Source organism: Apis dorsata, unplaced genomic scaffold (assembly GCF_000469605.1).
Source record: "Apis dorsata unplaced genomic scaffold, Apis dorsata 1.3 scaffold_74, whole genome shotgun sequence".
Classification (NCBI taxonomy): Eukaryota; Metazoa; Arthropoda; class Insecta; order Hymenoptera; family Apidae; genus Apis; species Apis dorsata.
The window spans coordinates 1,559,669-1,573,394 of NW_006263372.1; the positions used below are offsets into that span (position 1 = coordinate 1,559,669).

The 13,726-nt window shown below is 29.2% G+C and overlaps 1 protein-coding gene and 1 long non-coding RNA gene across 6 annotated transcripts in view; one reads left to right on the top strand and one right to left on the bottom strand.

The window, feature by feature from the left end:
• The window catches only part of LOC102680500, a 91,524-nt gene that overhangs the window by 36,390 nt on the left and 41,408 nt on the right, over positions 1–13,726 (top strand). The window contains exon 1 of one of the 5 annotated variants that reach the window (XM_006610534.2): positions 353–695. The exons of 2 other annotated variants lie outside the window; for them this stretch is intronic. In XM_006610534.2, the coding sequence (XP_006610597.1) occupies positions 486–695 (210 nt within the window). In that variant the 5' untranslated portion in view covers positions 353–485. Of the gene's footprint in view, positions 1–352; positions 696–8,183; positions 8,325–13,726 lie in introns of those variants that run through there. 2 more of the 5 variants (XM_006610533.2, XM_031508115.1) reach the window with 2 other exon arrangements.
• Positions 5,498–7,474, bottom strand: LOC116184922. The gene is made up of 3 exons (XR_004149588.1): positions 7,343–7,474; positions 5,783–6,036; positions 5,498–5,723 (listed from the first exon to the last, which is right to left on the bottom strand). It is a non-coding gene; the product is annotated as an uncharacterized LOC116184922 (long non-coding RNA).

Genomic DNA, 13,726 nt, shown 5'->3' on the forward strand with positions numbered 1-13,726 from the left:
TCCGGAAGACGTTCGATCGCGAGAGATACATACGAAACAGCTGGTTGGAGGCCAGGTAGAATAGGGCGATAGACTTCGATTTGAATCGTGGGAGGAGGAGGGACACGTGGCGGATTAAAATCATCAGTGAAAAACAGGAGAGGAAGAGAAATTGGACGAGACGATACTTGAGAAAAATATACGCCCGGATGAAACTCTCGCGGAGCGAGGCGGAAGAGAAAAAAGAAGAAAGGGAGAGGGGGGGAGGAAAGGGAAGGGGGGAGAGAAGAAACATCGAATTTATTCACAAGCCGCTGAAATAATTATTAGCAAGGAAGGGGTGGGGGGAAAGAAGCGAGTGGAGAAGAGAAGGAGGGTGGAAGAGGACGGAGAAAGCAGGAAAGCTGGCGTCCCAGTCGCGCGAGGGCAGCTCGCGCGGGACTCGGACCCGTCGACGGACCACCACCAATGGCGGCTCGTTGTCAAGTCGAGGTAGCGCCACGGGGATGCAATGCGGCCTGTGCGCCGTGGTCGCTGGCCTGTTCAGGCGGGCGATGTGCATCGCGGACAGCAGACGTGGCTCCGGCGAGTCTTGCTACCAGGAGATCACCCCGGAGACCCAGACGCGGCGACACTCGCAACTAGCGCCCATCGAAACCGGGCTGAAGGCTGCCGAGATAGCGGAACACGTTAAAGAGGCTGTTGAGACGCAGGAGGTGAGACTAATTTATCGCCCATCTATACGTAAACACGGGGGCGGGAAGGGAACTGGACTGCGTTTATGTGCGCGTTTACGCGGAGGGGGAGCTTTGCTTCGCTCTCTGCCCGCCAGATGTCGCGCCCGAGTTCCGAGTCTCGCGAGTTTAAGCCCATGTATGAAGATGAAATTGCACAGAGGTTTGTGAATTATTCGGTCTTAATTGGGACTATGGTTTTTATGATCAAAGGCGAGAAAGGTTGAGGGGGGTGAGTCTAATATTGCAAATGCCTCGTATGATATTTGTATTTGGGATAACGAGTTGTAGAGGTTAGGTTTACGAAATCGATAAATCCATAAATATTGCATCCACTTTGCTACCGATTGTTACGGTAAATATTGTTTCGCTTTCGAAACCGTCAAAGTGATTTTAAATGGAATCGATGAAAGGTGTTGGAACGATTCTCTCTGGTTGATCAAAGACGTTTCTCAAAGGGAATTGGAGAAACAAGGGCAACAATGATAGAATCGCGGTATTAATGCAGAGGTATAATTCAAAGAGGATAGGAGAGCCTCGAATGGAGATTAGCTTGCTAATCAAATTTTTATAAATCCAGTCCAGTTTCTCTTCGATAGCGCCTCTATATTCCCCCTATATTTGCTCCTCCTTCTCGCGATTGTTTCGTGGTTATTTGCATTGATTGGTTAATCGTATCGGCATAATGCAAGAGGATAATGAGTACGATTTTTTCCATCTTTCTTTCCGATAGGAGAGAAATTTAAATTTAAAAAAAATATGAGATAACGAATGAATACTATTTCTTATTTTAATCTCTCTGCTCGCGTTTCGTTCCGGCATAAAAGATTAATTATACATTTGATAAATTTTCCGAATTAAAAATTCTGAATTTACAATTGAATTAAAGTCGTGCTTGCTTAGCGACCGATGCAACTGTGAAATCGGTTCAATGACACGTGTAATGAGATTTCTATACGTTATACTTTCGAGATAATTTAACAATTGCGAACAATATTTATCCACGTTGATGATAAATTTAATGAAAAATTTAATCATAGAACGCAGATATATAAATTAATTAAATTAAACGTTATTAAGTTATTTAAAAAAAAAAGTTAATGAATTGATTCCATTTTCTTTCGAAACGAAAACTTTTCTTTTTTTTATATAATTTACATTATCGATCATATACATTTTTCTTCTCGCATAGAACGTCTCACTTTTTCTAATTTTAATGATAATCTCATTTCTAGATTATGTTTATTTTCTAAGATAATAAAATTCTAATTTATCTTTTACAATTAATTATCCAAAAACTTTTTTGTATACCTGAATTTATCAAACTTTATACATTTCTGATTTATCACCAACAAGGATGATTCATCATCTAAAATTTAAAATATAAAAGATATTTCGAATTCCTGCAAATGTCCTGTAATACGAAGCACAATTTTTCCTTTCGTTCGTGGTTAGCAGATATTCTTTCCTCAATTAAAAAAATTTTCGAGAAATTCGATCGAAGTATCTAAGTGTCTATATCAGCACGTATGTAATTTTAACGGCACGAGTAAATGCGATGACTAAAATGTCAAGGATCTGGAAGTACTTCAAAATCATCAATATTTTATGTGCCGTATAAAGTTTCTATTTCATTGGCTATTTTGAATCGTCAACATCCCTCCCTCCGCATATTAAGCGTATCTTTAAATCCAAATCGAGACGGCATCGTATCGTACAATTTATTTTATAAATTTGTAACCCCTTGCCAATTCGATTCTGGCTCGGGTCTCGACGTCAGGATTCCGCGTTTCGTTTAAGAACCGCCCTAGATGCAACCATTTAACCTCGTCCTCTTCCTCTTTTTCCCCTGTCGCTGTCTCAATTCCCTCTATTACCGCGAGAAATTCTCTCTTCTCCCTCTAAATTCCTCGTTTTATATGTTCAAATCGTCGGATAGAGATTGTGGAAATTAGATTACGCGCTCTATTCTTCAATTCTTTCCAAACCCAATATGATATATACATTTTAAAAAACCAATTTTTTAAACCAAAAATTTTTCCATGGTGTAATGATATCCTAGTCTCTTTTTTTTTTTTTTTAATTCTTGCATGGATAATTAATTAATTTTAAAAAGAAGTATTTGTAAAAAAAATGGGGAGGGAAGGGAGGAAGAGAATCGAGGAAAGTTTCTTTTTGAAGCGTCCTAAATTTTATCAATGAATTTTATCAATGTTTAAATCTCATCTTCTCAGGAACGTGAGGCGAGTAATCATGTTATAATTGCCACGTGCTGGTCAATGTGCGTGCGTCATGTCAATCCATGACCAGTCGCAAGCTAGTCATATAAAGAGTTAATTTAAGACCTCCCTATATCATAGAGGCCACTGCACTTTATACGGTCCCTTGGACTGACCTTTCAGACCCTTATCTTCTCATATCATATAAAATAAGCGAGGAAAAATACAGAAATTTCATTTGGATTCGAAGGTGCAATGTTCGAGATCCGAATTTAGGATTACCTTTCACCAAAATCTAATAAATTATTAAAACATGATTAATATCTCGATATATTATCTTGTACATCTTTTTATTCGATATTCATCTTCGAATGAAAAAACACGTTCATTCCAATCTCAAGTATTCAAATTTCAATCATCCATATCGACAAAAGTATCGTTTCAATATTATTATCAATTCGACTTATGAAGATGACGTCCAATTGATTTTGTTACGTTATATGTATTTATACCTTTAACGCAAACATCAAACATTCAAATTTCAGTGACTAGCAGCATAGCAATCACTTCCATATCGTGCTCGTATAATACGAAGTTTCTGTCAATTCGGTTAATCAAACACGTGAATACAATAACATGCAAACGATTTTCTTACGTTACACCCATAATGTCTATAATTTATCTCAAATATTATCGCAACACCATTCCCATATGATATTTCTGTCAATTCGTTCAGCTAAACATTTGAACGACACGCACCATGATGCTCAACGATTCTCTTACAACGTTGCAACGTCTATGTTCGAAATCATGATATATAATGGTCTTTTAACATAATCACTCGCGTGCCACGATGCTTGTCCTCCCCACTCTTACGTCATGGCCAGTCGAGTACGCCTCCTCTACACGGGTGAGTTTACGTCGAGCGTGTAAATCGAGCCTTTCCTTTCTTTTTCCCATTCGCACCTTATACCGTTTACACCTCTGCGTAGCAGAGTTTACACCCCAGCGAGTCTAGGTCAGGAACAACGATGACGACAGCTACCAACGTTTGACCTTAAAGTCTAATTTTAAAATTCTCACCGGATAGGAGAGGATGAGAGAAAGGGAGAGAAGTACATAAGAGATGCAACACGAGGCACTCGATATGAAACACAACAAACACAACAAACATTATCGCACTTATCGACGCGACCAATATCGGCCGTACCGACCGAGATTCGAGATTTTTTCACTCGATAACGAGAATCGAGGCGGTGAAGCGTGGCGATGGATCTGTTCGTTATTATATCTGAAAAACTATATTGTTCGAGATTGATAACAGGTGTGGACAATTTGAAAAAAGTGAATTTACGTGAAAAAAATATATATTTCGAAAATATACAGTACAAAACTTCAATTTCAAATATAGAAAAAAAAAAAATTATCGTGAAATTGATTATGAGGAAAAAAATTATTTTTTTTTATTTATTTGGTTCGTAATAAGAGAACTTGATATTAATTTATATTTCTTATAAGATTTTATAATAAATTAAAAATATGTTCATTTAATTTTTTTTATTTTCAAATTAAATATATTATAATATCAAAAATAATTCTGGATAGCAATAAGTCTTCGTAGAGTCATCAAGATTACTGCATGAAATGGTAGAGACTAAATTAAAGTATACTGCTACTAGATATACTTCATCACATCACTTTATCACTGTGACAGGGCTACTTAAGATTTTTACTGCTATTATCCAGACTACTTCTTTTTATCCTATCTGACTTTTTATCAACAAAACACATCCAAGTTCATTTTACGAACGTTGTCTACAACTTTCTCTTATATCAAAAGTCATAAAATCGATCAGACGTCAAAATTTAGCTATTTAGCCGTCTAAAGATTCGAGACTTGGAACTTCAGCTACTGTATCTGATGAAACATAGTATTTTCTTCATAGTGATATAGCGAAGACAAAATTAGTCTGACCTCAAAGTTTAACTTGGGGCGTATGGGCGTGTGAATTGGCGGAAACTTCACTGCCAAAGTTGTGTGAAGTATGTACGAACTTAGTAAATTCAACAAAGTAGTTACTCTTTCACTGTATAACATTTCTTTGTTTGAAAATCATAGTATATGTTGGTTTTGCTGACATATTTTTGAATATACTTTCTTCTATAATAATTTTTCTTGGAGAAGACAATATAAAGTGTCTTAGCTGCTACTAATAACAAGAATATGAAATTAATCGAGCATTAAAATTTAATTATCCATGGTTTTTAGTTTTTAGGCATGGAAGAAAAAACTTCTTTAGATAAGAAGATAAAGCTTAAAGATATTAATAGTTTAGAAATGTGTATGTGTAAAAGAGAATTAGGATTTTATAAAATAAATAAACTTTTAATATTATCTAACCAGAAAATTTATGATCTACTTTATGAGATAAAGTCTTTTGAAAAAAAAAAAAAAATACAAAAATTTCTTTAGCTTTAATGAATAATTCCTCTATCATTACACATTTCTATTCTTATACATATCTGTTTAATGAAAATTTGATAAAAATTGATTTCAATAATTATCGTGAAAAAAAGAACAAGTAGAAAGAAGCAAAAACGTTGAAATATTTATATACATTTTTATTTTATACTTTACCTCGAAGTATAATACATACACAAAATCTTTGCAAAGACCATTATAGTCTTGCAAGTTTGTTCAGAATGTTATTAAACTTTCGAAAAATTTATTTCTCTCGTGATTCTTCTATTTCATATAACTTTTGACGTGTCTATTTGAATCGAAAAATTGCTGAAAGTGTAAATTTAATTTTCAGATATTTGAAAAGAATGAATTAAATGTTAACTCACCTCTTGAAGATGTTAACTCACTTCTCGTATATATATATACAGTCTTTTACAATTTTATATTTGTATATTTTTCTTAACAAAATTTGATTGAAACTGAGGAGCACAAAGTATTCCTTGTTAGATATCAGAGAGAATTATAATAAGATAAAATAAAATTATTCCTTATCTTAGTATATGATAAGAGATAGAATTATCGTGCTATCAAATTTTATTTAAATCATTAAGAACCATGAAGAATTTCTTGTTACACGTTCCTATAAACCAGATTATACTTGTATAAATGGAATATTGCATTAGATAATAGATAAGTTGGTAGACAGATATGATAATAGATAATAGATATTCCGAGTGGGTAGTTTTGATATAGATAAGGATTTTTTTTAAGAAATCCCTCGATGTAAATTTTCCTGATAGCAAATATAGATTAGCCATTATAGTCTTTAACCTCTTTCCAGAGATGGATGTCTTCATTTAATTGTGCATAATGTAAGGATACAAAGATATTCGTGTCCAGTACAATTGATATACCGAGTTGGTAAAATTAATGTCTGTGTCAGCACTTCTGGCATATTTCAAGTACAAAGGGTTAATCTACAACTAGCTTTTCGTAAGAGAGATATGTGTATGTAGATGAGTTCATAGTCGTGAAATCGATAGCGTACATTTAACCTTTTCCCTGCATAAGAAATGAAAATTTGTATTCAATTATTGAACGGTTGTTTCGAGAAATCATAAAATTTTCGCGATGACATTTGACAATAAAAGAAACAAAAATCTTTGAAAAATTGAAAAAATTTACAATGTAAATAGTATAACATAAATATTTTTGAATTTTTTCGAAAAATCAGATGATATAAATAATTCAACAGTTATTTCATGCTATTAAAGAGACTTTTATACACGTTAAAAATATACGTGTATCATAATTTATAAAAATATATCACATTTTTATAAATTATGATATTAGAATTTCGTACAAATTCTGCTGTACAGAAAAAGTTTTTGATTAATGAATTCTCATTCAAATATGTTCTATGAAATGTACTTTAGAGATATTAATGAGTTATGCGAAATATCTAAAGATGATTACGATTTATAATAGAAATGGATAATAATGTATATTCAAGATTATATATGATAAAAATCTAAAATGTTGAATGTCGTTGAGGTATTTAGCTAAACTTGCTGAATAATAAGATTTATGGGTGATCAAATATTATTCCGAAATTGGATTTTAATCAAAAATTAAAATTTTAAAGTATTTAACTCTTTCGAGTTTGATTTTTCTTTAAATATGATAATATGAATTATAATAATTTAAAGAAAAAAATAAATTTTACCTATCTAATTTTCAAAATGGAATAATTTATTTATAATAAAATCTTATATATCAATAGTTTTTATGTTAATCATGTTCAGAAAATTATAATCTTCGTAAAAATTATCTTGGAACATTGATATATATTATTCCGAAAAGATTTTATTTTTTCAAAAGTAAATTATATTTAATATTGAAGAAAAAAAGAAAAAAATAGAGAAAGAATTTTATTTTGAACTTACAAATCAGTAATCATTTAGCAAATCCACATTTTAGATTCTAGGATAATAGAAATTAGGTTACAAGATGCACTTACAAGAAAGAACAGTTCAGTGAAATTGTTTTCCATATGAAACTGCTCCAATGAGAAGTAAAAAGTATGAATTATATTCGATGTGGATCCCTCTGGTGTATATTCCACAAAAGAGATCGGTGTGTTCCAAAATCTTTCTTATAATTTCTAACGGATTTCGTTTTTACGAATCCTTTAAGTGGTGGCGCAAGTTTCCAATTAGTGGCAACGATACCTTGTTGTCATTGGTTGCATATTCAACCAATGACGTCAAAGTAGACATGAAACGTTAAACTTGAACATTTATATATGGTGATAAATATAAAAGTAGAAATTGTATTCTATGTGAATTTCTCTAGTGTAATAATAAGAATTGTGTTTTATGTGAATATGTCTGGTGGCAAATGTAGCAGTAGAAATTGTGTTTCATATGAATTCCTTTGGTGACAAGTGTAGGAATGAAAATTGTGTTTTATGACTTCTTCTAAACGACGAGTTTAGTGATAAAAAATCTTGTAGAAATTGTGTTCCAAATATTATTCGACTTTTAACAGTTTGAATCAGTTTCTTGTAAAAAAAAATTAAATATGATGAAGATTAACCTTTTTTCAAGAATAAAATTTAATTCGATATCAAAGTGAAGAATGTGCTCGCCTATATCGATTGTTATTGTGTATTGACAATGTGATTTTCCTCATAAATCTTGATAATTAGCTATATAATAATGTTGCAAAATAGTTTGATCATTATTTCATGGAACACTTGATACAAGACAGTTAAGATTCGTATGCTTATAAACTACGCGAAACAAGTTTATAAAACAGGACGACAATACGGTTATCATAAATGCTTGACCTATCCTCGAAAATAATGCGATCTTCCTTTCATCTCGAACTTTCAACAAAAGGACAAGAATTAATAGAATAGACATGGTGAGAAAAATACAATTTTATCAAATATTTGATTTTAAGGCTATTTTTTTTTCTTTTATGAAATATCTTTGTCTAAATATATTTTATAATTTTACTTTTATTAGAAATCAATGTGCATATTCAGATTTTTTATTAACTTAGTTCATTATACAGAGCATTATTAAATATGTAAAATATTTTTAGAGGATTGATTACAGATACAAATATAATTATAGATTACAAATAAATATGAGAATAAACGAAATATAAGAATTTTTAGATCAAATTTTTATAAGATATAGGTTATAATATAATTATAGATAGATTAAGAAAAAGATTATTGTTAATTAAGTTCTTTTACTCAAAGTATCGTATAGTATATTATAAATTAGGTAAAATAGGATATTAAGCGAGAAATGAAAATTTATGAAGTGTGGAATAGGTTAAGGAATAAAGAAGAAAGTTTGTGGAAACTCATTTAAAAAATAAAAAAGAAAAATATGAGAATATTTAAAGCATCCTATATATTTTTTAGTTTAGTTAGAAAATTAAATACATTCGTAAAAATTTTTTGATTAATTATAATCACGACAGAAATAGAAAAAACTAATAAAGATATCATATGTGTATTGTCTGCTACGATTCTGTTTGAGAAAACTGATAAAAAAGAAATAAAAAAGAGAGAAAAGAGGACAAAGATTGTCACGAAAAATTTTATTCCATTTTTCGAGATGACAGAAAATCTAGGCGGAACTTCACATTTCCGTGATGGACTAAAAAACAAAAATGAAACCTTATTTTATCTCGCTTAAGCTACCTTTTCATCGCAAGTGGAACATCATCCTTGAGAAATGTATGAAATGCTTTGTAGTTTCGTATTACAGAGGGCGTTAGTTATAACGGAATACATCATTTTTGAACCACTTGGAGTAATTTGATAAATAGTCTTTTATACAAAAAAAATAATGGAAGACCAGATGTATAAAGACTTTAATTATAAAGTTCTTTTTGTATAATATAAAACTCTTTTTTTTGTTAATTAAATAATGATTTACAGAATTTTATATTTTTAACTGAATTTTTTTTTAACTTTTTATATTTGATAATAAAAAATTCATTCATTAAAATTGTAGAAATTTATTATAAATAATAAATTTTATTTTAATATTTAATTAAAATAATAAATTTTTATTTTAATATTTACAATTTTGATGCATAGAGATCTTATTTATTTTATTATATTTATATACTGATATTTTAATCAGCAAAAACTTGGATTTTTAGATAAAAACTTTATTACGTAGAAACGAAATATTTGTAAAGTAAATATAACTGATTGAGTTCTGATATTTTTTTAAATATTTTTTTTTATAGAATGAAATTCGATATTCAAATGATAAATATAAATAACTTTTAAAATTTTGTTTACTTTTTTCTGAATGTTATTTTTTGTTTATAGAAATTGATATTTCTTGATTTTTTATGATTGTTTTTATTTGCGTAATTATATAATAAATTTACACATTTTATTTAATGTTTTATGAGATTTTTTATCATCATACATTATGAAAAATGAAATTATTTTTAGATTTTAGATTTATATTTAATAATCTTAGAATTTTCTATAACAATAAAAAACAAGAAATAAAAAAAATTATTTGCAATACAAATAGATACTATAAATAAAAGAAATGAAACGAACAAATAGAAATTATTTACTAACACAAATCAAAATGATAAAATATGAAATTCTTTCTTATCGCAAGATTTTTATCATCAAGAAACAATAGTGTTTTCCCATTTTTTTTTCATTCCTTTTAAGAAAAAAAGAGCTTGAAATTTTAATTTTTTTGAAATTTTTCGATATAAGTTTTTTCTTTATGCAAAAAAAAAAAAAAAAAGAAAACAGTCAAATATAACGAAAAATACTGGAAATATTTTTCAACTAAATTGGATTTGTTGAAGCCTTTGAAAAGTTTGAAACTTGAATCGTGCCAATGAAAAACTTTTTTCTTTCGATTTGATCGAACAAAAATTTCCATTTCTTCGTAAAGATAAAATAGATAGAAGAAAACTGAACAAAGATTCTTATGAAAAAAATTTTTTTCGATGGAGAATTGTTAGATTGAATTTTCCAAAATTTGGTTATTGAAAAAATTACAAATTTAAAAATGTGAAAAACAATATAATAAATGTTAAAAACAATATATTAATCGAATCAAATGATTACTTAGATCTTATAAAATTTAAATTGAATCATATCAAACTTAGAAAAATAAAAGAAAATTTAGAAAAAACTTAAAAATAATTTATAATATTAAAAAAGCTCATTCGGAAAACTTAAAAAAGAACTTAAAAAATAAAATTAAAATAGGAGACTTGAAAATTTTTTTAAAATTTTAAAAAATTTCAAATTTACCAAAACTATTATAAAAACTTTCTTACTTCAACTTTCTTGGTTCAAAATGGATATCGTGATTCGAAAAAAGGCTAGAAAGCATTAATATAACAAAATTTCGCGCATCTATCTTGTTATCCGATTAACTAGACGGAGTTTTATATCTCTAAGAATATTTAAGTCAAATTTTCTGCCTCGAGGACCAAGATAGTTCATCTTCCGCGATGGAAAGTCGGTAACGGCCACGGTTCGAAAGCAATTGTGAACGAACAGTAAAAATCGGGTCAATCTCTTATTGGATCTATGAAACGTGCCTCGACTATAAAATAAACGAGCGTTGTGCGTGTACCGTACTCGAATTCCATCTCAATCAACGACGCCGCGTAGGCAAATACGTTCCTCTCGATCGAGGTCGAAATAACGAAACTCAATTCGTGCATGAATTGTTAAGCAATGCCATCAATTTGCATCGAATTAGCAAGGCTCGTTATTGAAAATAATTTCGTTAATTGTCTATGGATATATTTACAGAAAGCGGATTTTTTTTTTTTTATTATTACGATTATATAATTTTAGGATGTTTGTGGCAAACTTTGTCCTCTGTTCTTATATTTTTATTACATTTAACTGAATGAAATATCGTTTAAAATTTTTTTTCAGTTTAAAAATCATGATATATAGTATGAATAAATATTTTAGTTTTTATCTGAAAAGTTTCAAAGATATTTTTACCGCATTAGCAGAAATAAATGTAAATATATTCCTCATTGATATTTCTATTTTTCAACAACAATTAAATATTACACTCGTCCTATCATTCACATTTTTTTTTTTTCGTATGAATATTTAAAAATTGGAAGAAACAAGGGAAATTTTCCCACTCTTATGACCGTGCAATGCAATATTGTTCAGTATTGTTATTCACGATTTGAAGAATCGATAAATGTAATTTAAACGAAAGACAGATTGCCAGAAATCCTTGTCACGATATACAGAAGCTCTGGGTTAATGAGGATATTGACACAAGGAACAGATGTTTCTGTTTTCGCAGCTCATAAAGCCATGCTCACAAAGACCATAAATCTCTCGCGTATAAAATGATAACCATTCATGAATTACGAGAAATCGATTATAGACGGAAAACAGTTTACTGTGATTGATGTCATAACTGTGTTGCAAAATAAAAGTAGGAAAAAAAAATGTTATAACACTTGTACACTTTTATCAGACAAATAATTAAAATTAAACATCAAAACAATGTCTTTTATTAGAAATAATTTTTTAATTCTATTTTGCTGCGTAATATTCTATTTAATATACACATATTAAAAAAGAAACAGATGTACGTTTATTAAGAGAGAAATTATTATCCCCTTTTATCCGAGTCATCATTTTTTTGTAATTAAAAAATGTTTTAAATAATAATTTTTAAAAGAGATAAAATTTTAAAAAAGTAATTTTTTACAAAAAATAAGATAAAAATAAAAAAAATTATTAACAAAGAATTTTATATCGTAATAAAATAAAAATTTTTTTTATTCTTAAAGAAATTTTTTTATAAATAAGAAAATTTTCTTATTTTAAAAGAACAGATAAGATCATAAGACAAGAATATTATATTTATTCGTATAACGATTCGCAATAAAATCATAATAAAAAATATTTTTATTGTAAAATTCGATATTATTTGTGACAAATTTCTTCTTCAATATATTCTTAGTAACAATTGATCATCGATATAGAATTTAATGGTCTTATATTAGGCCGTCAAGTTCAAACTTTAAAGAAATGATATTTCATATGTATCAATCATTGACAGTAAATCGAAAGTATTTAACATTATTTAACTTCACCAAGTTATATATATCTTCAATTTATTAAAAAGAATCTTCACAATTTAAAAATTAGCACTTATTTATTATTTATTGTATTATATTCGCATTAAAATATAATTAGATATATCTAATGAATTAAAAAAAAAACATTAATTATCACATAAATCATAATTAACATTAAATATAATTTAAGCATTTAACCGTCGAATGATCAATGAACGCAATTAGCTTTCAACATAGTTACGTAAAGGCGCGTAGTACGAACTGATTCGTGGATATCATATCCTATCGAAGCTCGAATGCTGGTTTTCGAGCATTTATCTCGGCCATCGTGACACGGTTGTCAATACAGTTTGGCTAGCGCCTTGGTTGAATTCACGCTATGGGGACAACCGGCATGTATTAATCGTGCATCCACTTTCGAAATGACCGAGAAACTTGGAACGTGCCGCTACAAAATTTCAATCAGGTTACGTTCCTCGTATTCAAGCTGACGGCCGATTGATAACCGACTACGCGAATCGATTTCAGCTCCAAAGGACTGTAATCCGAAAAGATAAAATGGAATTTATGGGTTTACCGGTTCTACATTTCAGTCAAAAGATCAGATTTTTCGTTATTCCTATAAAAATGAAATATTTTGAAATATTTTAGTAAAAAATTATCAATAAAAATTTTTAAATATGTTAAGAATAACGAATTTTAATTTTTATTAATTAAACGTTTTAAATACGATATTTATCTCTTCGCTTTTAGTTAAATTAAAATTTTTAGACACTATATTACAAGCGTGAATTAAATTAATTATTTTCTTCTATATACGACTATTTATTTTTACAATTTCAATATTTTATTTTCAAATCATTTCAAGTTGAAAGTGTTCCGAATCGAGAATGCATTCATGTTTATAAAACTCTCCAAACTCTAATAAAAGTAACCATTTTTCAAATATCGAACTTGAGGAGAAACTTCCAAGAGAGTAAATAGTTCTATAAATTAAAGTGGTTGATTTTCGATCGATGAAAATTATCTTAATACGATGTTTTTTTCTATTCTGAAATAACCTGTTAAGAAGAATAGAAAGAACATAGAAAGTGCATAAAAGTTATGGAATTTATATAGAAAGATATTATTTAGATTTATATAGAAAGAATTTATATAGAATAAAAATGGTGAAAAGCAAAGAATTG